The sequence below is a fragment of the Geotrypetes seraphini genome, chromosome 11 (assembly GCF_902459505.1).
Source record: "Geotrypetes seraphini chromosome 11, aGeoSer1.1, whole genome shotgun sequence".
In the NCBI taxonomy this organism is placed as follows: Eukaryota; Metazoa; Chordata; class Amphibia; order Gymnophiona; family Dermophiidae; genus Geotrypetes; species Geotrypetes seraphini.
In genome coordinates this window covers 36603992-36628121 of record NC_047094.1, presented here as the reverse complement: position 1 = coordinate 36628121, position 24130 = coordinate 36603992, and the positions used below count along the sequence as shown (strand labels likewise).

The 24130-nt window shown below is 42.6% G+C and overlaps 1 protein-coding gene across 12 annotated transcripts in view; it reads left to right on the top strand.

Annotated features, from left to right (window-relative positions):
* Positions 1 to 24130, top strand: part of CLEC16A (C-type lectin domain containing 16A) — a 377291-nt gene that overhangs the window by 20644 nt on the left and 332517 nt on the right. For all 12 annotated transcript variants that reach the window (XM_033914729.1, XM_033914726.1, XM_033914722.1 and 9 more), the window contains one exon: positions 5423 to 5571. In XM_033914729.1, coding sequence (XP_033770620.1) covers positions 5423 to 5571 — 149 coding nt within the window. The remainder of the gene's footprint in view (positions 1 to 5422; positions 5572 to 24130) is intronic.

Sequence of the window (24130 nt, the reverse complement as noted above, 5' to 3'; positions counted from 1 at the left end):
TACGGTTTCCATGGTGAGCAGATTACCAGGGAAGCTGCCAGGATTGTAATTGCTGATGCCAACTGCTGATAATTGTTGCGCGATAAGGTAGTCTAGTTAACTGGGTGGAAATGTTTTATGTCATAAAACAGCTTAACTCCTTTTGAAATTAGGTCAGAGGCTTGAAATGGTCAAACTGCATTGTGGTGTCTGACATATTAAGTAAAACCTTGGTTTGCGAGCCTATTTTGTTCCAGAAGCATGCTTGTAATCCAAAGCACTCGTATATCAAAGCGAATTTCCCCTTAGGAAATAATGGAAACTGAGACGATTTGTTCCACAACCCCAAAACTTTAATACAAAATACTATATGTACTTTAATTGCAAGACATTACTTGTATATCAAGTTAAAGTTTAATAAAATGCTTTGCTTGTCTTGCAAAACACTTGCAAACCAAGTTACTTGCAATCCAGGGTTTTACTGTACAGTAGTACCTTGGATTACGAGTATAATCCGTTCCAGGAGCATGCTCGTAATCCAAAATGCTCGTTTATCAAAGCGAGTTTCCCCATAGGAAATAATGGAAACTCGCTTTGATGTGTTCCCCCCCCCCCCGAGAACCGGCATTGCTCCCCTCGAAGGCCCCCCCTTGCGATCCGGCACCCCCCCTGCCTCGAACCGGCACCCCACCCGCCATGATCCGACCCCCCCCCCACACGATTGGGCACCCCCCCCCCGACATGACCCGACCCCCTCCCCCAACACGATTGGGCACCCTCCCGACACGATCCAACATCCCTCCTGACACAATTGGGCACCCCCCCGCCGCTTCTTACCCTCATCTGGGAACTCTAGAAGATCGGACTCCTCGTCTGCTGGGCCTTGAGCATCTGAGCATGCTCAAGGCCCAGCAGACGAGGGTCGATCTTCAAGAGTGCCCAGATGAGGGTAAGAAGCAGCAGGGGGGGGGTGTGCCCAATTGTGTCGGGGGGGGTCGGATCGTGTCGGGGGGGTTCCCAATCGTGTCGGGGGGGGGGGTCGGATCGTGGCAGGGGGGTGCCCAATCGTGTTGGGGGGGTCGGATCGTGGTGGGGGGTGTCGGTTCGAGGCAGGGGGGGTGCCGGATCGCAGGGGGGGTGCTCGTAAATCGAGCCATGCTCGGTTTCCGAGGCACCGATTTTGCAAATGTTTTGCTCATCTTGCAAAACACTCGCAAACCGGTGCACTCGTAAACCGAGGTACCACTATACTTGTAAATATCTTTGGGTATCATAATGATGCTTAAGTAAAAATGAACAAAGGGGCTGGCTGCCTTGTTTTCCCCCTGTCTATGTGCTTCTTTCCTTGTAAGAACAACAGTGGCTTTATTCTTAAAATAAGAGGACTGTGGGAAAGATGTTTGCTCCTTCCTATTCAGGTGTTCCACAGGAAGTACTTCTGCTTGTTTTCCAAAACCGAACCATATGGAGAGTTCCTGTTCTGTTTTTTAACATAAACCCCCTTTATTATCAGATGATATGGTGCCATATAAACCAATCACTATATGATTTAGTACAGGGGTGCCCAACGCGTCGATCGCGATCGACCAGTAGCTCAGGAAGGCAACTCGAGTCGATCGCACTCGTGTTGCCGTCCTGATCTACCGGCCGATCAGCCTTCCTCTCCAGTGTTCTCCCTAGGGCCTTTTAGCTGGGCGGTCCGCCCAGCTGTCATCTGCTGCTGCTGAACATTAAAAACCCCCCCAAAAAAACCGGCTTGGAAATTTCAGCCCCTAGCGAACTTATGCTCCGGGCTCTAACGTGTGCGTGCAGGCTTCTCTTCTCTTCCCTCTGAAACTGGAAGTTATGTCCGGGGGAGGGGGGGAGAAGGGAAGCCTGCACGCACATGTTGAGAGCCCTGAAGCAAGCGTTCGCTACGGGCTAATGCGGGAGACAGGTTAGTGAAGCATTTGTTCTTCTTCCTGCCGGGTCCTGCCTACTTTCTGTTTCCGCGAAGGCAGGACCCGGCAGCATTTCCCCCAATAGGTTGATCACGATCTTGGGCTGATCAGCCTTCCTCTTCCCCACGGCAGAATTGACGTCGGGGAGAGGAATGCTGGTTGGCCGAAGCAGGGAGAGCTTGGGGCCTGTTATTGGTGGCGTTTGGGTCCTGGTCCCCGATGGTAATGGCAGTGGCAGTGGCTTGGGGGAGGGCAGGGAGAAAGAAGGAAAGAAGAGAAACAGAAAAAAAAGAAAGGGAGGCAGAGAGAAAGAAAGGGCAGGGAAGAGGAAGGAAAAGTTGGGGGGAAGGAATGAGGTCTGGAGGAGAAGAAGCATACAGGCTAAAAGAAGGGAAGAAAGATTGTATGCACAGTCAGAAGAAGAAAGTGCAACCAGAGACTCATGAAATCACCAGACAAGGTAGGGAAAATGATTTTATTTTAAATTTAGTGATCAAAATGTGTCTGAATTTATATCTGCTGTCTATATTTTACACTAAGGTCCCTTTTTACTAAACCGCAATAGAGGTTTTTAGCGCAGGGAGCCTATGAGTGTCGAGAGCAGCGCTGGGCATTCAGCGCAGCTCTCTGCGCTAAAAACTGCTATCGTGGTTTAGTAAAAAGAGAGGGGGTATATTTGTCTATTTTTGTATGGTTGTTACTGAGGTGATAGTGCTTAGAGTCATCTGCTTTGACCTCTTTGAAAAACCCTGGAATAGGAATGATGATTAACATTTTCTATGCATACAGTGTGCTTTGTGGGTTTTTTTTATTTTATTGTTGGTAGATCATTTTGACTTGGTCATTTAAAAAGTAGCTCGCAAGCCCAAAAAGTGTGGGCACCCCTGATTTAGTATAACAAGAATGAAGACAACCATCTTTATATCAGACCAACATAGAATGAGAAATTTTCTATTCCCTCTCCGCCACCCATCTTTGATTAAACTTTTAACATTTTAGGAGAATACTCGGAGTTCCTGGTTTTATTTGGATGTATTCTATTATAGTGCGTTGAAGGATCTGTTTTAAAAATGGCACCTTGTCTACAATACAAGGCAGCAGATGGGTGCTGTGCTTCCTCCTCAGATAGTGTGGCATGAAGAAATGGCCTCTGATATTTTTTCCCTACACCTCCAATCCTGTTACATATAGAGGGCAGGGGAAAGGTGGTGCTTGTCTTGTACAGCAAAATGTTGTTTTAGTGATCTGCTTGATGGAATAAAAATCTGTTGTGCTGAAGTCTCCTGTTATAGCTGTGTCAGAAAGCATGGGATATAGGCAGTCCCCAAGTTACAGACACCCGACTTAAGTATGACTCGTACTTAAGAACGCAGTTGCGGCTTCATTTGATTTTACTGAGCAGTATTTCCAGTGGTATAGACTCCTGCATGTCTCCTGTAGCAGATTCAGGAATGACGCATGGCCACATTAAAAACTGTGTGGTTGTGCATGTTGTACCTTAGAGGGACTACAGGGAGGGACAGTTGGCCCTTTTGTCAACTGGGAGCAAAGGTTAGCAATTTTGTCAGCTGGGAGCAAAGGTTAGCAGCAAGAATCTTAAAATCTACAAGTTCTGAACAGCTTCAAAACCGTAACTCATTCTTAACCTGGGGGACTGCCTGTATTTTATGAAAGCATTTCCAGTCCAAGAAGAACACTGGTTGTGTTGCATTAACAGTGTATGCTTCTATTGTTTTGATATTGTTTCAGGCATTTTGGGGACACACCTACCATCCCCTACCCCCCCTTCCCTGCACCCTCCTGACCTCGATATGCCTCCATGCCCTCTGACTACGCCCCCCTCCCAAGCCACTATGGCCTCTCTTACTCTATCTCTGTGTTATCTAATTGCCCTGCCTTATCATTTCCTCACATCTAACATCACTGTAAATGTATCACCGCTATAACATGTAACATCGCTGTATATGCATAGCCTCCTCTTCAGTATATGACTTTTTATTACTGCTATTTTATGTAACATCTCTGTAAATGTAACAACACTATAATATGTATCATCGCTGTAAATGTACAGTCTCTTCTATTGTTAACCGCATTGAACTTCCATGGTATTGCGGTATACAAGAATAAAGTTATTATTATTATTATTATTATCCCCTGATTATAAGGAGTACCGTATTTTTCGCTCCATAAGAGGCACTTTTTCCACCTCCAAAAAAGGGTGGAAAAGTGGGTGTGTCTTATGGAGCGAATACACCTTCTCCCCTCCCCCCCATACCTTTTTAAAGTTGCGATGGTCCAGTGCGCTCTCCTGCTGGACAGCTGGCTTTGATAGCAGAGTGGCACGACGTAGGAGTGCGACCTGTGCGCTTCCTGCCTGGTCCCGCACCGCTCAGTGATTGGCTGAGGTCAGTTCTCGATGAGCCAATCACTGAGCGGTGCTAGACCATGCAGGAAGCGCAAAGGTCATGTTCCTCCATCGCTCCATCGCTGTTACCAAAGCCAGCCGTCCAGCAGGAGAACGCGCTGGACCACCGCAACTTTAAAAAGGCACCGGGGAGCTGTGGGCAGCTTCAGGCTGCTTTGACTGTGGGCGGCTTCGGGCTGTGGGCTGCGGACGGGCTGCTTCTTCTACATGCGGGCTCCTTCGGCTGTGGGTGGGCTGCTTCGGTCTTCCCAGCACCAGACCACTTGGCTTTTCCTCCTCTTATAGAACGTAAAATACGGTATTTTTTTATGGTAAGGGTAAGAGTACAAAAATTAGGCTGTGAGCTGACTAGGCACAAAGAGCTGTATATAATATGTAAACCTGCCTTGGTTGTACAGAAAGATAGTGCAGTAGTCTCGATTATCTGACCTTCACTAATCTGACCGTGACATCATTGTATTGCCGTTAAGAAGTGCGCAGGTTCTATTCCTGTTTTCTGGCTTCACACAATGCAAAAAAGCCATGTTTTCAAGATGAGACCATGGTTTTCTAGTATGTGCAGTAATTTTTGTGCCTGGGTCCCTGCTTTTGCAGTGAAGGAAGGTTTCAGGTTTTATTTAAAAATTGATACAAACGCTTATTAAAAAATATTTCTAAGCGGTGTACAATATTAAAAGAAGGGGAACATACATAAAAATCACACATAGACAAGTCAGACCCGACTAACCCATAAATATGAGGTAAAATGGTGGAGAACTACAAAATGTACAGGAAAGAAAACAATTATGGTCTGAACAAAAGGAAGGGATACTATTTTCCCTTGCATTTAAAAAAAAAAGAAATTAACATTGTTTTTCGTATTATCTGCCTTTTCACTTAGCCGATAACAGGTTGTCCCATTTGCACTGGGTAACTGAGACTGTTCTGTCTATAAAGTGTACCTTACCTCTACCCCTATTACACTGATCTTTTTTTTTAGATATAGTTCCCTTAACGTGAAAAATGATGTCTTTTTATTGTATATATTTTAGTCCACATAAATTAATGTTGTTCTTTTCTTTTATAATTTTTTTTTCAGATTATTTGCTTTCTAACAATCATGTAAATTCTATTATTGTCCACAAATTTGACTTTTCGGATGAAGAGATTATGGCTTATTATATATCATTCTTGAAAACTCTTTCCTTGAAGCTTAACAGTCATACAGTCCATTTCTTTTACAATGAGGTAAGTGACGCAGCTTGTGTTTCCATATGCATGCTAAAAAACCAGGCCTCTAGAATCCTGACATCAAGTGCAGATACAGTATTTTGTTTCTGTATCTGTGGGTATTGTAGGCGTTTATAGCTAAAATTTGACCAGTTATTTAGATAACGTGCCACATATCAAGCATATGCAGCATTTTTCCTATGGATGCAAAATAAGAAAAAGCCTTGAATGTGTTTTTTTGTTAAATTCTTTATTCATTTTATAACTTACATCAAGTGAGCAGTGAATATCAAACAATTATAATACAACATCACTTGAAAAATCTTCAAAATCATACACCAATAAGATTTAACCCCCACCCCCTCCCAAATAAGTCTCTGGAAGCCTTGAATGTGTTGTGTCTAGAATATTGTAGTGCTAGACTCTAATTTTACTGTAAATACATTCGTCATCTTATTTCTTCTTTGGGTTTCATTCATCAGGTTTCAGGCCTGAATTGAGGTAGACATTTAGGGCCTGAGTCTGTATAGGATGCCCGGTCTCAGCCGCCACCTAAGCGGCTTTTGAAAATCGCACATGGGCATCCTATACAGAATCGCATCTATCCTAACAGACAGATGTCTAATCCAGATTCTTTAACCGTTGTCCATTTTACAAGTGCCGTTTAGAGAATCGTGTTGCTGCTGAGCGGATTGTGGCAAGGGAATCTCCCTGCTGCGATCAGCTGAGCGGCAGTAGCAGGGAGCCCTCGAACCCCACTGCAAGTCGGCTGGCAGGAGGGATGCCCACTTCCTCCTGCCAGCACTTCCCCATACCTTTAACAGAGGGACCCCGGCAGGAGGGATGCCCACTCCCTCCTGCCAAACCTACGAAACAACCCCCGGCAGGAGGAATGCCCAGGCCCTCCTGCCACAAACCTCGAAACAATACCTGGCAGAAGATGCCCACTCCCTCCTGCCGGCCCCCTCATGAACACATGACCCCCCCAGACTACCACCCCGTACCTAACAGCAAGGCTGGCTGGAGAGATGCCTACTCCCTCTTTGGGAGGGGCCTTAGGCACCTAGTCTAATCAAGGCCTTAGACCCCTCCCCGGTGCATCCCAGGATGTACTAGGAAGGAGAAGGAACTTAGGGAAGTTCTGGTAGCTCAATTAGTATACTTTTGAGGAAAGGCAGGAGAGGGGAGATATGGTAGAGACATTTTAAATACCTATGTAATATAAATGTACATGAATCGAGTATCTTTCATTTGAAAGGAAACTGCAATGAGAGAGCATAGGGTGAAGTTAAGAAGTGATAGGCTCTGGAGTAATATGAGGAAATACTTTTTTACGGAAAGGGTGGTAGATTCGTGGAACTGTCTCCCAGAAGAGGTGATGGAAACAGAGACTGTCTGAATTCAAGAGGGCCTGGGATAGGCACGTGGGATCTCTCGGAGAGAGAAAGAGATAATGGTTACTGCGGATGGGCAGACTAGATGGGCCATTTGGCCTTTATCTGCCATCATGTTTCCATGTTTCTTGTGCCATGTCGTGACAATTCAAATTCACATATATACTGTATATGTCCTCTTCCCTGTTATTAATTATTTTTTGTTTGTTTTAAAAATTGTTTTATATTGTAAACCACTTTGGCATTAAAGCAGTATATCAAACCATAATAAACTTGAAATTTGAATTGCACATTAAATGGTTTTTGTGTTTAGGGGGGCTACCGTATGGGTGGAGAAATTTGTAACATTTTGCAGGTAGCATTTGGCAGTTCTTCAATTAACATGGGCCCACTTACCACCTTCTAAATAGGAGGCACTAACTCTGATCTCAGTAGTACACTTTATCTGGCATTTTAACACGAGACCTATAAAACTAAACACAAGGAATGCCCCCAGTAGTTGCTGCATTGGATTTGCAGCTACTGTGCAGTATTTTTCTGCAGTAAACCATGATAACGGCAACATCTGATGCATTTTAGTAAAAGAGCCCCTAAGTGAGTTGCCCAAAATCACAAGGAGCAGAAGTGAGGTTTGAACTGGGTTCTTCTGGTTCTCAGCCTGCTGCTCTAAGCAATAGGTGTGAATCCTCTTGTGAACAGAATACAGTAGGATGCCGATTATCTGGACTAACCGCGGCAGAGAGCAGTCCGGATAATGAAAAATCTGGATGATTGGACATTCATGTATTATTAAAAACAAATAAAAATAATGTGACAAAATAACAATAAAATATCGTCAGTCTTCCCCCCCCCACCGGACAAGAAAAGGCAGTGTTTCTCCTCCCTCCCCAGATACCACCAACCTCCCTCCTGGATCCAGAGGAAGGAAGGACCCCAGACCCATCTTGTTTCCCTGGTGGTCTAACGGCGCATTGGGGCATGAGCAATTCCCAGTTCTCTTTCAGTGATGAAAATGGCTGCCGAAACTTCCATTAGCAGTCTCATGAGGCTGCGGTGTATCCTCACAAGACTGCCGCTGGAAGTCTCAGCAGCTATTTTCATTGCTGAAAGAGCATGGGCAGGGGCGAATGGGAATCGCTCTTGCCCCAACGTACCACTAGACCACCAGGGAAGCAAGATAGGCCTGGGATCCTTCCTCTGGGTCCAGGAGGGGGTTAGTGTTGTCTGTTTGGGGAGGGAGGGGGGAACGCTGTCTTTTCTTGTAGGGGACGTGCTGACTGGGAAAATCTCCCAGTTCGAGGGTGGGCTGATAGCGGTGGCGGCAGTGGAGAAGGAACACTAATGGGAGAGTGATAGGAATAATAATAATTTATTTTCTTATATACTGCCCAACCAGAAGTTCCGGGCGGTTCACAGCAAGAGAACTGAGACATATCAGCGAAGACACAAAATACAGCAGAATTCAGTGGAATACAATACAGTGAAATACAATATGATGCAGTACAATGTAATATAATGTAAAATCATCGCATAAATTTATCAAACAAATAGGTTTCAGGGGGACTTCAGGGGGGAACTTGAATATAGACAGAGATTCCCGAAGCAATCCAGATAATTGGACATCTGTATAATCGGCGTCCTACTATAACTAAGATGGTAATTTTTTATTACATCTTCTTTTACAGTTTTTATGGATGACTAGAAGGTAGTACATAACCTTCAGTGACATAATTTATATAAAATTAATTTAAAGCTTAGATAAGATGGCTCAGCCAGGCCTTAGGGCAAGGGTTCTTAACCTGGGATCTATGGACCCTTTAGATTGCAGGGTATCCATAAATGTGGATGGGGAAAAAAATTACAATTTTATTTTCACTAACATCTAAATGAAATTTTGCTTTTCTTTCAATGATAAATGTAGACAACAAAGACCTCATGTTTGTTAACTTCAAGAAATCTCACTGTCAAAATTTTTTATACCCTACAAAAGTGAAACCAGAATACATTTGGTTGTGTGCAGTACCTTTTTCTCCAAAAGTGTGTAATTGATAACGGCCAACATATATATATATATATATATATATATATATATATATATATATATATATATATATATATTTATATATTTTGTAAGTTCTTGTTGTAATATATCTTGGATAATTCTTTTGTAATCCGCCTTGAACTGCAAGGTAATGGCGGAATAGAAATCCCTAATGTAATGTAATGTAATATTTGTTTTTTAAAAATATTTTGAACTGTGTTTGAACATGGTTTCCTTTGTAACACAAATTATAGCTGTTTTATTTTATACATTTAAATACATTTTTCTGCAGGTTTACCTGGACTCTCAAAGGAGTCTATGGTACAAAGGTTAAGAACCCCTGCCGTAGCATGTTTTTTTGGACCAGTTTTAACTATATTCTTAATTCATTTTTAATAGTAGCAAGTTGATATTTATACCGGTGGTTTAATAGGATGCTTTTAATTATACTTTGGTGCCATCTTGTGGCTCCCTTTTGAATTGCATTTCATAGCATAACAAAAAAAATGCAATGTTGTATCAGACCAGTGGTAAAATCAACTCAAAACTAGAATTGGTGGAACCCCTCAAGTCAAAACACAATTCCACACAATATAGGGCATGCAAATAATTCAATTAATACTTATCAACACCCATTTTGATTGAAGTTCAAATAATCTTCATCATTATATTAGTGCATATAGAAGCAAAAATCCAGCCATATTTGTTTAGAAGGTGAGTGTGGGAACACTGAAATCCTGTTTGCCCTGAAGCAGTTTATTTTAGTGAAATGCTGGCTGCCGTTGGCACGGGGAAGTTAGGTTTTAAGCAATGGAGACCTGCATCGTTAATAATGAGTTGAATACTGAAGAGAAAACCTGAAGTTTTTTGCTTCTATATGCAATAATATAAGAATTAAGATTGATTGGATGAAGATTATTTGAATGTCAATCAGAATGGGAGGTTTTATGCCGGTGAGGAGGCACAAATAAGGTTTGTGAGAACGTTGACTCCTGAACTGTGCCCAGAGGCTTTTCCCCTATTTGATTCAGTTTACTGTGTTGATAAGTATTAACTGAATTATTTGCATGCCCTATATTGTGTGGAATTTGATAAGACTAGGGTCAGACAAGTGGCCTATTGAGCCCAGCATCCTGTCTCTAGCAGTGGCCAGTCTGGGTCACTTAAAAGTACCAGCTGCTCATTCCCAGCTGTTTCTTCTGATATAAAGAAGGTGGTGATCCCAGTACCCTCTTTGTATTCATTTATTTTATTCATTTAAAGTGAAGAATGGCCTAGTGGTAAAGCTGCTGCCTCGGCACCCTGTGGTTGTGGGATTGAATCCCAGCGCTGCTTCTTGTGACCCTGGGCAAGTCACCTAATCCTCTATTGTTCCAGGTACAAAATAAGTACCTGTATATATGTAAACTGCTTTGAATGTGTAACCACAAAAAAAGTGGTATACAAGTCCCATTCCGTTTCCTTCTTTAATCACGATTATAGCTCATATCTTGTCTAAGTTCTAAAGGGATATACAAGCACACCAGAGAGCCCCATACAAAACTCATCAATTCTATTATCAATCCTGTCCTATCTGAACCTTTTTTAAAAGCGGCTATGTTATGACTCTTGACCACATGTTCGCAACAAATCCCATAGCTTAACTTGGGCTTGGCTGACAAAACAAAATGTTTTCATATGTGTTTTAAATCTGCTTATTTATTAGTGCTAAGAAGTATGTAAGTATGTAAAGGGGCAAATCCCATTCATGATTTCATAAAACACTGTATATACTGGGCTACTCTTGGCAGAATTTTGCAAGTGCAGAATTCTTCATCCCCTCAGGTGCATAGAATTAAGCACATGCTGTGCAGAATTCAGTGCAGACACAGGCAGTAGAGGAGGAAGTGACCCACTGCACAATGGATCACTTCCTCCTCCTTTGCCGATTTAGACCTGACTGTTTGTGAGTTACTATCTCGCATTTGCAGGATTCCACCAGGAGTTTATGACTCCAAGCTGTAGAGCCCTACCCTGTGTTTGCTTTTCTTCATAAGGGAGCTCTACCATCCCCTGTATCATTATTGGTGGCTTTTTTCTGGCTCCATTATATCTTTCTGAAATGAGGCTGTCAGGGCTGCACACAATACTTAAGGTGTCGTCTCACTGTAGATCTGTACTGAGGCATTTCTTATATTCTCCACAAAATTTGGTCCATTTTTGTAGTTCAATAGAAGCTAGGTGTATTATTTAAGTTATGATTCACACAGTTATTTCTTTAGATCATAAATAATCACAAAAGGGAAAATTCAAGAAATTTAGATGTTGGAATGGTGTGTGCTAAGTTAGAATTTCGCTGGAATTGCTGTTACAGAATACTAGTGTAAGTTCTCATCTAGAAGTCTAACTTTTTTATTTAAAACATTTATTATCCGCCTAAAAACTAGGTGGTTTACAATACAAAAAAAAAGTTCACAATCACCAACAGTCATTTATGAAGTGATACAGAAGTATTTTGACAAGTTACATCATATCAGGAGGCAATGAGAAGATCCTTATCCTGACTTTGTTTGTCAGGGCTATGGACTTTAATTATTTTGGAAATCTACATTGCTATCCTGTCATTGAATCCAAAGAGTGAGGATATTGGTTACTGTGGTTGTCTCCATTGAGGCCTCACCTTTACATCTTCCATACTGGTTTAGTGTTTACTAGTGTTGCCCGATTCACAATTTGAATCGATTCACCAATTCACTTCAGGTGAATCGATTCGAATCGATTTGGTTTGGCAAAAAAAATCGAACTCACCGATTCAAGACCCATTCACGGCGTTCATGCTTTCCCTTTGCCGCTACCACCTGCCGGAGTTGTCCCCATCTAAAGTAACATCCGGTTTTGTGAAACCGGAAGTTACATCAGAAGGACTTGGGAGTGCCGAGTGGATGTCGTGCTGGCTCTCTCCTTCACGCTGCGAAAACATTCTCCTCTCCTCCATGCGATTCCCAGTATAAGTTTGAGAATCAGGCAGGGGGCTGGGGAAGCTGAGAATCGGGTAGGGAGGCTGGGGAAGCTGAGAATCAGGCAGGGGGGCTGGGGAAAATTAGAATCGGGCTGGGGAAGCTGAGAATTGGGCTGCCCGATTAACGATTCGAATTGATTTACACGACAAAAAATTGGCCTCCCGATTCGTTGACTGACCCTCCCCCCTAAAGCAGGAATGGCAGCGCTGCCTCTTGCTGGCCTGCCACTCCTGCTTTAAGAGGGCGAGTGGGGAGGGTCAGTTGGGAAGTGGCTTCCCCGCTGGTGTCCGGCTTCCCTGCATCAATTTACCTAATTTCAGCAGCCTGCCCTGCAGAAGATCGCTGGCTCTAGCGATCTTTGCAAGCTGCCATATGTCGTCCGAGTTGTCTTCTCTCTGCTCCGTTCCCTCTCCTTCTCTGATGGCAGCTTGCAAAAATCGCTAGAGCCAGCGATCTTCTGCAGGGCAGGCTGCTGAAATTAGGTAAATTGAATGCGCAGGCCTTCAGGGAGGTGCAGACATTCAGGGGAGGGGGCCCTGGTGTAGAAGTACATGGAGGGAGGGAGGGAAGGGGGGATTCAAAGAGATGTGCATATGCCGAACTTTGGGAGGAAGAAATAAGGGATCTAAAAACAGAGGAGAGGGAGAGAGATGGTGGACCATGGGATTTAGGGATGAAAGTTACAGAAAGGGAGAGATGCTGGATGAAAGGAAAGTTGAGAAAAGGTGGATCTGTAGATGGAGATGAAAAAAAGGAAAGATGCCAGACCTCCAGGGGAGGGAAGGGAAACAGAAGGGGAGGACAGAGATGGCAGATGGATGGTTAGCATGGAGAAAGAAGAAAGAAGGAGACCCTGGCAAGCAAGCTTTCAGAAGACAACCAGAGCCTGCAATCAACAAGATTTGAACAATGACCAGACAACAAAAGGTAGAAAAAATAATTTTATTTTCTGTTTTGTGATTATAATATGTCAGATTTGAAACATGTATCCTGCCAGAGCTTTTGTTAGACCACAAACGTGAGCTAGGATTTAACAGAGAGAGGAATTTTTTGTTTGTTTATTTTATTTACACCACAGCGCCAGTGTGGTTAGGAGAAGGCAAAGGGGGTGAAGAGGCTATAAAATAAACACACCAGGATGTTTGAAAAAAACACCCAATTGGGCAGGAAAATCGAATCGAATCGAAATTTTTTTTTTCCTGAATTGGGCAGCACTAGTGTTTACCATTGGTCTGACCCAGTAAGGTTATTCTTAAGTTCTTATGTTCTTAAGTCTTCCAACTGTGGCAAGGCCACCTTCTTGATTACTTCTCAAGCAGTTAGACCAACTCAAAGGCTGGTGTAAATGCTTGTGGCCAAACGTAGGCAGTTAGGTGCGCATGTTATAGAATAACAATCATTTATTCACCTAACTGCTGATACAGTCCTGACCCACCCATGCCTCTGTCATAGCCACATCCTTCTGCTTCCCCCACTCTTTGGAATTTGAGCGTGCAACTTACAGAATAGCAACTAAGGTAAATTGTGTGTATAACTACTAATTGCTACCAATTATGGCCAATTAAAGCCAATACTCCAGTTAACAGATAATTGAATTAAATTGTGTGCCAGCTGACCTTATTCTATATCTTGCATCTGTACCCAACTTTATAGAATGGAGGAAAAGAGGAGAATTTTCAAATCCTCTGTTAAACTGGGTCTGCATTGTAGAGTTTGAGCTCCCCTGGCACACTGATGTACTGTTTCTCATGGCAGTAGCAGCAGCTTTCTCTTCCTGAAAATTTTCCTTCAGAATTGCTTAGAAAATACTGTATATACTCAAATATAAGATCAGATTTTTGGGTCTAACAAATGGCCCAAAAATGGGGGTCTCGTCTTATATTCAGGTCTTTGCCCACCCGCCCCCCTCCCGGACTTGTAGGCCTCCACTGGCCTGTCATATGACCTGGTAGACTGGGTCAGGAGGGATCCCTCCCATCTCCTGTCCTAGCTGACCCTAACAATTTTTTTACCTCCCTATCGCCTCCCCCCGCGTACCTTTTTTGGCTTTTTGAATCCCTAGTGGTCTAGCAGTTTATCAGGCAGGAGCGAGTTCTCCGTGCTCTTGCCTCGCACTGAGCCCCTCCCTCCCTGAATGGCTGCCTGAGTTCTCACAGCCCAGCAGTGTACCGTGCAGGAGCAAGCTTTTTGCGCTCCTGCCTGTCCCTGAGCCGCTCCCTGAATGACTGCTACCAGTTATCGCGGGAAAGTGGGAGGTCTGGCAACACATTTGCCAGATTTGCGAAATGAGAAGTGAATAAAGGGTGGGAAAGAAAGGAGGGATGAAATGGTGCACATGCATGGAAGAGAAGAGGGAGATGAGATGGTGCATATGTATGGAGAGGAAAGGTAGAGAATAGAAGAGATGGATGAGAATGTGCATAGAGAGAAGGGAAGAGAGAGGGAGGAGATTGTACACCTGGATGAAGGAGAAGGGAAGAGATGGAAAAGCAGATAGATCTTTGAATGAGGCAGAAAAATGGAAGAAAGTGAAAAATCAGGGCAAAGACAGATAAAGGGTAGAAAAGTGAAGAATGAGGAAAAAGAAACAGTAAATGAAAAGGAAGCTTGGGGAAATGGAGTTAAGAAAACAGACAGAGGAAAGTGCAACTAGAGACTTGGAACAAGATCAGAAAAATAAATCACTGGACAAGAAAATGCAGGAAACATGATTTTATTTTCAACTAGCTGATGCCCCGGCGTTGCACGGGTATTTAATTATAGCAATAACACTGTAAATGGATTCAAATAAAGATACTTTATAGTGGTGAATGAATGCAAGTCTCACTGGAATTAGCAATCTCTTAAACTGAAAAGGAAGATCTGTTGGAATAAGTGGCATCCAAAAGTTTCAGTATTGATTTAAACAACTCAATATGTGGAAACTCAGGTTGAAAAGAAACGCCATACAGTTTTTTCCCGGTTCAGAATGGAACCTGTGTGCCTAGTTCAGCATATGTGAGTACTCATGTAATGTAATAACATTATGAACTGGGGTGCATGAAGGAAACAGTTACAAACACAGTTAGAACATACAAACTCTATATGTATGGTGTCCGTGGTAGAATAGAAACGATGTCCCTAGTGGTTATAGTGTCATAGAAAGTGTTTTATAGTTGGAATTACTGTGAGAATGGCAGCTTTTTACATCCTTTCCATTGACATGAATGGATGAAATAAGATTTTCTGTTTGTAGCTCCGCCCATGTGTGCAGGTGGGCCGCAAGACCCCCAGAACATATCACCCCAGGTAGTGAGGGATCTGCATACCAAGTTTCGTTCAAATCGGTCAAGCTGTTTTTGATTTACTGTGAGAATGGCAGCTGTTTACATTTTTTCCATTGACATGAATGGGTGAAATCTGATTTTCTGTTTGTAGCTCCGCCCACGTGTGCAGGTGGGCCTCGAGACCCCCAGAACATATCACCCCAGGTAGTGAGGGATCTGCATACCAAGTTTCGTTCAAATCGATCAAGCAGTTTTTTAAATACTGTGAGAATGGCAGCTTTTTACATTTTTTCCAATGACATGAATGGGTGAAATCAGATGTTCTGTTTGTAGCTCCGCCCACGTGTGCAGGTGGGCCGCGAGACCCCCAGAACTTATCACCCCAGGTAGTGAGGGATCTGCATACCAAGTATCGTTCAAATCGGTCAAGCCGTTTTTGAATTACTGTGAGAATGGCAGCTTTTTACATTTTTTCCATTGACATGAATGGGTGAAATCTGATGTTCTGTTTGTAGCTCCGCCCACGTGTGCAGGTGGGCCACGAGACACCCAGAACATATCACCCCAGGTTGTGAGGGATCTGCATACCAAGTTTCGTTCAAATCGGTCAAGCCGTTTTTGCGTGATCGCGGCACATACACACACACACACATACATACACACATACATACCTCCGATTTTATATATATAGATTTCGTTTTTGAAATTTATAAGTTTTGAAAATTTACATCTGGTTTTTCCTGAATGGTGCAAAATATAAAATTTCTAAGTTTATTAAAAAATTTGTTATACCACTAAAATAGCAGTTATTCAGTTATAAACAAAGTACATAGGAGATACTAACTGACGTACAATATACAAGAGGGTTGGGGGAGAATGCCATTAAATCAATAGGAAAGAAGAAGTTTAATTGAGGTGAATTTTAAGTTTCAAAGGCATCTTTAAATAGAAAGTATTTCAATTTTGATTTGAAATGATCGAGTAGGAGTTCTCTCTAATATAGATTGGGATAGAGTTGCAGAGTGAAGGGGCAGTTACTGAGAATATAGAAGATCGAGTAGAATCATAATTTATTTGGCGTAATGTTGGAATCACTAAAAGTTTCTGAAATTATGACCGAAGTGGGCTCAGAAGTCTATTGATAAATCCAGGGGCATTGGTGGCTAATGACATTTCTTTGTATTTTTCTGGTGTTCTACTGCATGCAGAGTCTGGCATTTTAAGGTTTTTATTTGTGGCCCTGTATTTAAAGAGGGTTTTCTGTATGTGTGACTGAGGCTAGATGTTCTGGTAGGGATGGAAGTTGAAAAGCAGTGGCTGGTGTCGTGGACCTAGATAGAAAGATGTTTGTCGGCTCTCCTTCAGTCCTTTTGGACCCAAAATGGCCCCAGCTTAAAAATTAGTGAAGATCACTGACCTAGATGGTGTCCCTGATAGGGAGCAAATAAAAAGCTTATAAACTAGACAGAAATACAGGCATCCACTTCTCTTTTTGGAATGGGTTTGATATAAGTGCCCTGTTGTGGAATTACCTTTACAGTACCTCCATGTTCAACGTGGAGAAATGCAAAGTAATGCATTTAGGTAGTAAGAATAAGGAACACGAGTATAGAATGTCAGGAGCAACTCTGGGTAAGAGCGAACAAGAAAAGGACCTGGGTGTACTGATAGATAGGACCCTGAAGCCGTCGGCACAATGTGCGGCAGCGGCAAAGAAAGCAAACAGAATGTTGGGCATGATAAAGAAAGGAATCACGAGTAGATCGGAGAAAGTCATAATGCCGCTTTATAGAGCAATGGTCAGACCACACTTGGAATACTGTGTACAACATTGGTCTCCCAACCTAAAGAAGGATATAAAACTGCTGGAGAGGGTGCAGAGACGAGCAACGAAACTAATAAGAGGTATGGAGAAATTGGAATATGAGGAACGACTCAAGAAACTAGGATTGTTCTCTCTTGAGAAGAGGAGGCTGCGAGGGGACATGATAGAGACGTTCAAAATACTGAAAGACATCGATAAAATAGAGCAGAAAAACAAATTATTTACATTGTCCACTGTGACACGGACAAGAGGACATGGTTTGAAGCTAAGGGGTGACAAGTCCAGGACAAATGTCAGGAAGTTCTGCTTTACGCAGCGAGTGGTGGACGCATGGAATGCTCTTCCACAGGAGGTTATTAAGGAATCCACGGTGCTAGGATTCAAAGGCAAATTAGATGCACATCTCCTTATGAGAGGCATAGAGGGATATGGGTGATTAGAACAATCAGGTGTATACCTGACTGGGCCTCCGCGTGTGCGGATCGCCGGACTCGATGGACCATGGGTCTGATCCGGAGATGGCAATTCTTATGTTCTTATGTCAGAAAAATGAATGTGTAATTTGGCAACAATTAAGCTATGAAGCTGCTCAAGTTTCTTTTTCTCTTAGTAGGTCAACTTTTTTTTAATACATGGGTTTATGGGCTTTAACACCCTCAATTCCTCATATTAAGCACCTTTTTTAAAAAAAAAAAATAGCAAACAGTTGCACTCACTTTGGAAGAGGTGCAAAAGCCAGAGGGGAAATCATTTGATAAAACATTTACCAGTAAAAACATAGGTATTTTTCAGTCCATTTCCCTTCAAATATTTGCATTTACTTGTGTATATAGTGACTTTAGAAAATCCCTGAAAACTCGACTATTTAACAAATTCTAAATTCCCATACCCAACTCTTCCTCGCCATGACCCTTCCACCTCGCCCCCTAATTCCAAGGCCCGAAACTAATTATACTTTCCACCTTGAATCTCATGTACTGACATAATATATCTTTATTGTAACCCACCTGCACCCCATGTACTGACAAAACATATCTTTATTGTAAACCGTTTCTATCCCATGTACTGTCAAATGTATCTTTATTGTAAACTGCTTCGAACTTCACGGTATAGCGGTATATAAGAAATAAATTATTATTATTATGAAATCACTGTTTACACATGTAGGCAGTTAACACTTATAAATGCTGCTACTTCCACTGAGCTGTGTGTGTCTCTTTACCTCCACTGCCCTTGGGGATAGGAAAAGTCACTTAATCTGCCCTCATTCTCTGGAATTTGGATTCGGAAAGGTGAGTAATTAAAGTCTCAGTTCCAAATAAAATGACAAGGCCATTTAACGTGGCAGCAGCTTGAAGTATTCCAAAAGGAATGTTATCATGTATGTGCATGTTTGAACGTTTGTACAGTACAGATGACACAGCTCTGCTGGTACCAGGAAGAGACATGCCATATCATTCTCCAATTTTATCATACTTTATGACTGATGGTTTGACTCGTGTATCGACCTTCAGCCCAGCAGAGGAATATATCGCCATTCTTTAAACTGAGCTTTTACCGAGAAGAGCCATTTAAAATCACCTGCCTAGATCTAAAGTCTGCAGGAAATTTTGTAGTTGTGGAACTGGCAGGCAAATTTTCAAAAGCCTCAACATGAGGCATTTCTCTTTTGAAAATCTGGTTAACAAGGGTACTTGGTAATAAAAGTACCCATGGAGAGAATAAAGGACATTTAAAAATTCCATTCTGGCTATGTAATTTCCCACTTGCCCCTCCACCTCCAAATATAATATAGGGACACACCTAAGATTCTTAAGATTCTAGCAAAACACATACTGTACCCTTTTCCCCCAAAAAAGGAGAAAAAAGGGATAACTCGAATTTAAGATGGGTGGGAGGTTAATATTCATGTGCCCTGCCACCCCCTTCCCTCACTTCCTCCCCTGCCAGGCTCTTCACTCAGCCCCCCTCCCTTCCTGCCAGGCTTTCCACCCTGTCCCTCCTCACTTCCTATCAGGCTCTGCACCCAGCCCTCCCCCTGCCCTGCCAGGCTCTCCACCCTATCCCTCCTCCCTCCCTGCCAGGCTCTGCACCCTTTCCCACCTCCCTGCCCTGTACTCTGTCACCCCTCTCTCCCGATGTCTTGCAGGCCTCCACTGAGAAGTAGACTGGAGAGCAACACATTCCTCCTCCCCCCCCCCCCCCGAGTAATCATGCATTTCTTTTTACCTTCTCCCTTCCCTCCATTCCTCCCCTCCACATGCTGCCACTGCAGTTCTCCAACCTTCCAGCTTCAGCTCTTAAGTCAGTCTCGCCTCTTACTGGCTCTGGAAGCTCTCTATCTGCAGCGTCCTGCCTACTAGGAACAGGAAGTTATGCAACGAGTAAGCTTCTGGGGCTAGCAAAAGGTGAGGCTGCCTTGAGAGCTGACACTGGAAGGCTGGAGATCTACAGCGGTGAAAGAGTGAAAGAAACTCTGGATCATGGGAAGAAGGAAGGGAGAGCGACACTGCACTGCTAATGAGGAAGCCTGAGCCAAGAATAGGGGATCCTTCCCTGCTTGCCTACCTCCTGTCCATTCAATGGTTTTCCTGGCAGCAATTCAGTCGGGCTCTTTCTGGCTGGATTGCTCTCAGGAAGAAGATCAAAAGTGTAAGACACCAAACTTGGGGAAGGCCAGCCAGAAAGAGCAGTCAGTTCATGAGACGAGGGAGAGAGACATTATTGTGTTCTTCAGTGCAAACCCTCCAACCTATATCCAGTGGCAAAAAAAAAAAAAAAAATTAGAGGACTGCACGAGCTGTCCTAAAGGTCCCTGAGGGCCATCATTGGCTTGTGGACCTTGCATTGAAGAATGCTGATCTAGGTAGTTTATATTGTTCAAGAAAATGCTAGCACTTATACCAGATATGAAGCTGGTATAAAAATGTCTGATGCAAGATTGCATGTAAAATAAAGTAATCCGTACTCCATTGGCGTGTACTTTTCTGTATTTTGTAAGTTATTTATGCCCTTAAGTAATGGTGTATCATCACTTATTCATGTTCCTATTGTCTAAAGCTAGCTTTAACTCCCATATGTAACATTTGTGACCCTTGTGTCATGTTGGTTTTGGTATTTTATTTTAGAAATGGTAACTCTTGCTTATGTGCCTGCAAACAAACTTGATTTGTCAACAGAGCTTTAGGTCAAATACTCAGCGAAACGTGAGCGTTCCATTTCCTGTGTGGAGCAAATGGATTTCATAACCAGTACTGATGTTTTGGACTAGACACTATTTCCAAAATCAAACCTTTTATGGTGGTGATTGGAGAGAGTGTCTGTGAAGCTCCGTTTGCAAATGTTAGGTGTTGTGTAAGAAAAAGGCATCTATACTTTGTTTCCAGTAGAGGGCACCCAAGTTATAAGAACAGACATACTAGGACAGAGCAAAGGTCCATGAAGCCCAGCATCCTGTTTCCAACAGTGGCCAACCCAGGTCCCAAGTACCTAGCTAGATGCCAAGTAGTAAAACTCAGTATTAAGCTTAATATTTTGCTTAAAGTGAATTGCATAGTTTGGTGAAACTTGTATCTTAACAAGCAGATACAGTACATACAGAATTCAAAAAAGTCATTTGCCCTGATTCTACATAACTACACAATCTTACACAGATTGGTCAAATGGGTTTTGCAGAAAATTTCAAAACTGAAAGCTTTGGCTGTAATAAACTTTCTTCAGTTCTATGAACATCTTGAAGTGTATTTCTATAAATTGCTTGCTTTGTTTTAGATTCTTGGAGACCCTGCTTTCCAGCTTTCAGATCTGCTTTGATTTCTCTCATTTGCTGGGGAAGATCCAATGGATTTTCCCTATTAGATTTGGAAAAAAAAAATCTGATTTTTTGCCTTCCTGATCCCAACTTGAAATCTTCCTGGTTTTGTTTCAGCTTCGTCTTGACCACTTCTCTACTGATTTGACTAAATGTAATGCATGAGCTGGCCAGAAGCCCTGTATTTTCTGTGCTGGATGTTCTCAGTGATGAAATGAAACTCTCTGGGTTTCATGAGAGGAGTTGCTGATAAAAATAATTACAGTGGTACCTCGGTTTACGAGTGCACCAGTTTGCAAGTGTTTTGCAAGATGAGCAAAACATTCGAAAAATCGGCACCTCGGAAACCGAGCTTGTCTCGATTTGCGAGCGGCAGCACCCCCCGCGATCCAGCACCCTCCCCCCCGCGATCCGGCACCCCCCGCCGTGATCTGAAATCCCCCAGACCCACCCAAACACGCTTCTTACTTCCATCTGGCCACCGGCACCGGCATGTCCTGTGCCCGAAGATCTGCCTCCTCTTCTTTGCTGGGCCTTGAGCATCTGCACATGCTTAAGGCCTGCGAGTTCACGCTGTCTCCGAGAATCTCGGAGAGAGCGTGAACTCGCAGGCTTTGAGCATGCGCAGATGCTCAAGGCCCAGCAAAGAAGAGGAGGCAGATCTTCGGGCACCAGCACCAACGCACAGGACATGCCGGTGCCGGTGCTGGTGGCCAGATGGAAGTAAGAAGCATGTTTGGGTGGGTCTGGGGGATTTCAGATCGCGGCCGGGGGGGGGGCCTTCGGGGGGAGCAATGCCGGTTCTCGGGGGGGGGGGGGTAGAGCAGCGCCATTGGCCTCGTGGAGTGGGGGTGGGTGGGAACGTATCAAGCGAGTTTCCCTTAGTTCCTATGGGGAAACTTGTTTTGATATACGAGTATTTTGGTTTACGAGCATGCTTCTGGAATGAATCATGCTCGTAAACCAAGGTACCACTGTACTTCTTGTAGTATGGAAAACCAATATAAAGTTTACAGTAGATATTAACTTTGACACTATTCTGAAAGGCAGCACAGTCAAACCTTGGATAGCGAGTAACGTGGTGTGCGAGTGCTTTGCAAGATGAGCAAAACATTTTATTAAATTTTAACTTTATAGACGAGCATTGTCTTGCAGTACGAGCACGTATACACGCGTCATGTCAGTACGCACAATTTACGTTCGTCGCATTGCTGAGCGCAGCTGAACATAATACAAGCACCCACAGTTCAAGCACGCACAACATACGCACATCTCACCCCGAGCGCGGCTGAACGTAATAAAAGCATCACACCCAATTCACCCGCAGTTTAAGCGTGCTGTATAAGTGCGCATATCATTCACGATTCTATTCAAAAGTAAAGTGCAGGTTATTTGTTTTACTGTACATATTTTTATTTTATACCGTACAGTATTTTGTATTAAAGTTTTTGGATTGTGGAATGAATCGTCTTGAGTTTCCATTATTTCATATGGGGAAATTTGCTTTGATATATACGAGTGTTTTGGAATACAAGCATGCTTCCAGAACAGATTATGCTCACAAACCAAGGTTTTACTGTATATCAAACTATTAAAACCATAAATCATAAATCAATTAAAGTTTCTAACCCCTTCTGTCTGTATTGTGTTGCTTTAATCCTGCTTTAATTATTTTCTGCATTTTAGTTTTCTTTCCTATCATTTTAATTTTGGTTCCTATCAGGGCCTTAACATGCTACAAATGTGCCCTATGTAACTCGTTTACCCCCCTACCTCCCCAGAGGCCCCCATAGGCAAACCTAACAGATGCCTTTATTTTGGAATTGACACATGGAAACATCACATCACGACATAATGCCCCTTGACATCAAAGCAGGGTTGATCATTTTGAAAATTATTGAAGACCTTTTTATTTAAGAAATATTCGATTGGTCATTTGTAGTTTGGGAATATTCCTTTATTTGTATATTGAATAAATACGCAGTAATGAAAAATGCTTAGATTGCCTTACACATCCAGGGTGGCGGGAGGGGAGGGAAGGGTATTTTGAAGAATCAAATATTTTTAGTATAATGTTATATGAATAATATGATTAAGGTATTTATATTTGAGAGATGGATAGGAGAAAAGGTTGTTTGTTTTCTTTTCTATTTGTGTATTATGGTGCATTTTATGTAATTTTTTTTGTCATATTATTTGTAATGCACTGCTAAAGCCTGGAAAATTAATAAAGATTAAAAAAAAAAAAAAGAAACTGTCTAGGAATTTTTTTTGTTTTTTTTAAATTATAGCAGATTTTATTTTTTGCATTTTGTTTTTGGGGATGGCCAGACTTCTCGGATTGTGATCCACACTGAACTTGATGGGATATAAGTGTTATGTAATATAATTCTGTCAAGTATTTGTGACCTGGATTGGTCATTGTTGGAAGCAGCATATTGGTCTAAATCAGTGGTCTCAAACTCAAACCCTTTGCAGGGCCACATTTTGGATTTGTAGGTACTTGGAGGGCCTCAGAAAAACATAGTTAATATCTTATTAAAGAAATGACAATTTTGCATGAGGTAAAGCTCTTTATAGTTTATCAATCTTTCTTTTTAGCTAAGTCTTAATAATAATATTGTCATTTATAGCTAAAGAGACTTATGATCAAAGAAACTGTTTTATTTTACTTTTGTGATTATGATAAACATACCAAGGGCCTCAAAATAGTACCTGGCGGGCCGCATGTTTGAGACCACTGGGCTAAATGGACCTTCGATTTGACCAAGTATGGCTATTCTTATGTTCTTAATACAGTTCCAGTAGAGTCTTTCAGTGACACTATTGGACAGCTTGTGTTGACCAAGGGGTCTTCCCTTGTTGTTAATTAGTACGTTATCTTCAAGAATAAGGTGATGGTGCCTTGATGAGCTCTTTCCATGCAATGACCGTTGCACTCGGAGGGTAGTATTAAATTTTCTTATTAGTCCCATAGGGCTCCTTTTACTAAGGTGCGCTAGCGTTTTTGCACACGCACAAGATTAGTGTGTACTATAGCGCACGCTAACCGAAAAATTACCGCCTGCTTAAAAAGAGGCGGTGGCGGCTAGCACGCGCTATCCCACACGTTAAGGCCCTAACGCACCTTTGTAAAAGGAGCCCAGAGTCTTCTCTTGCCTGATGGGCAATTTTCTGTTATAAATCCCTTTTTTAGGTGCAGCCTGCAAGAATGTTAAATAGTTGCTTGAGAATTTTCTGC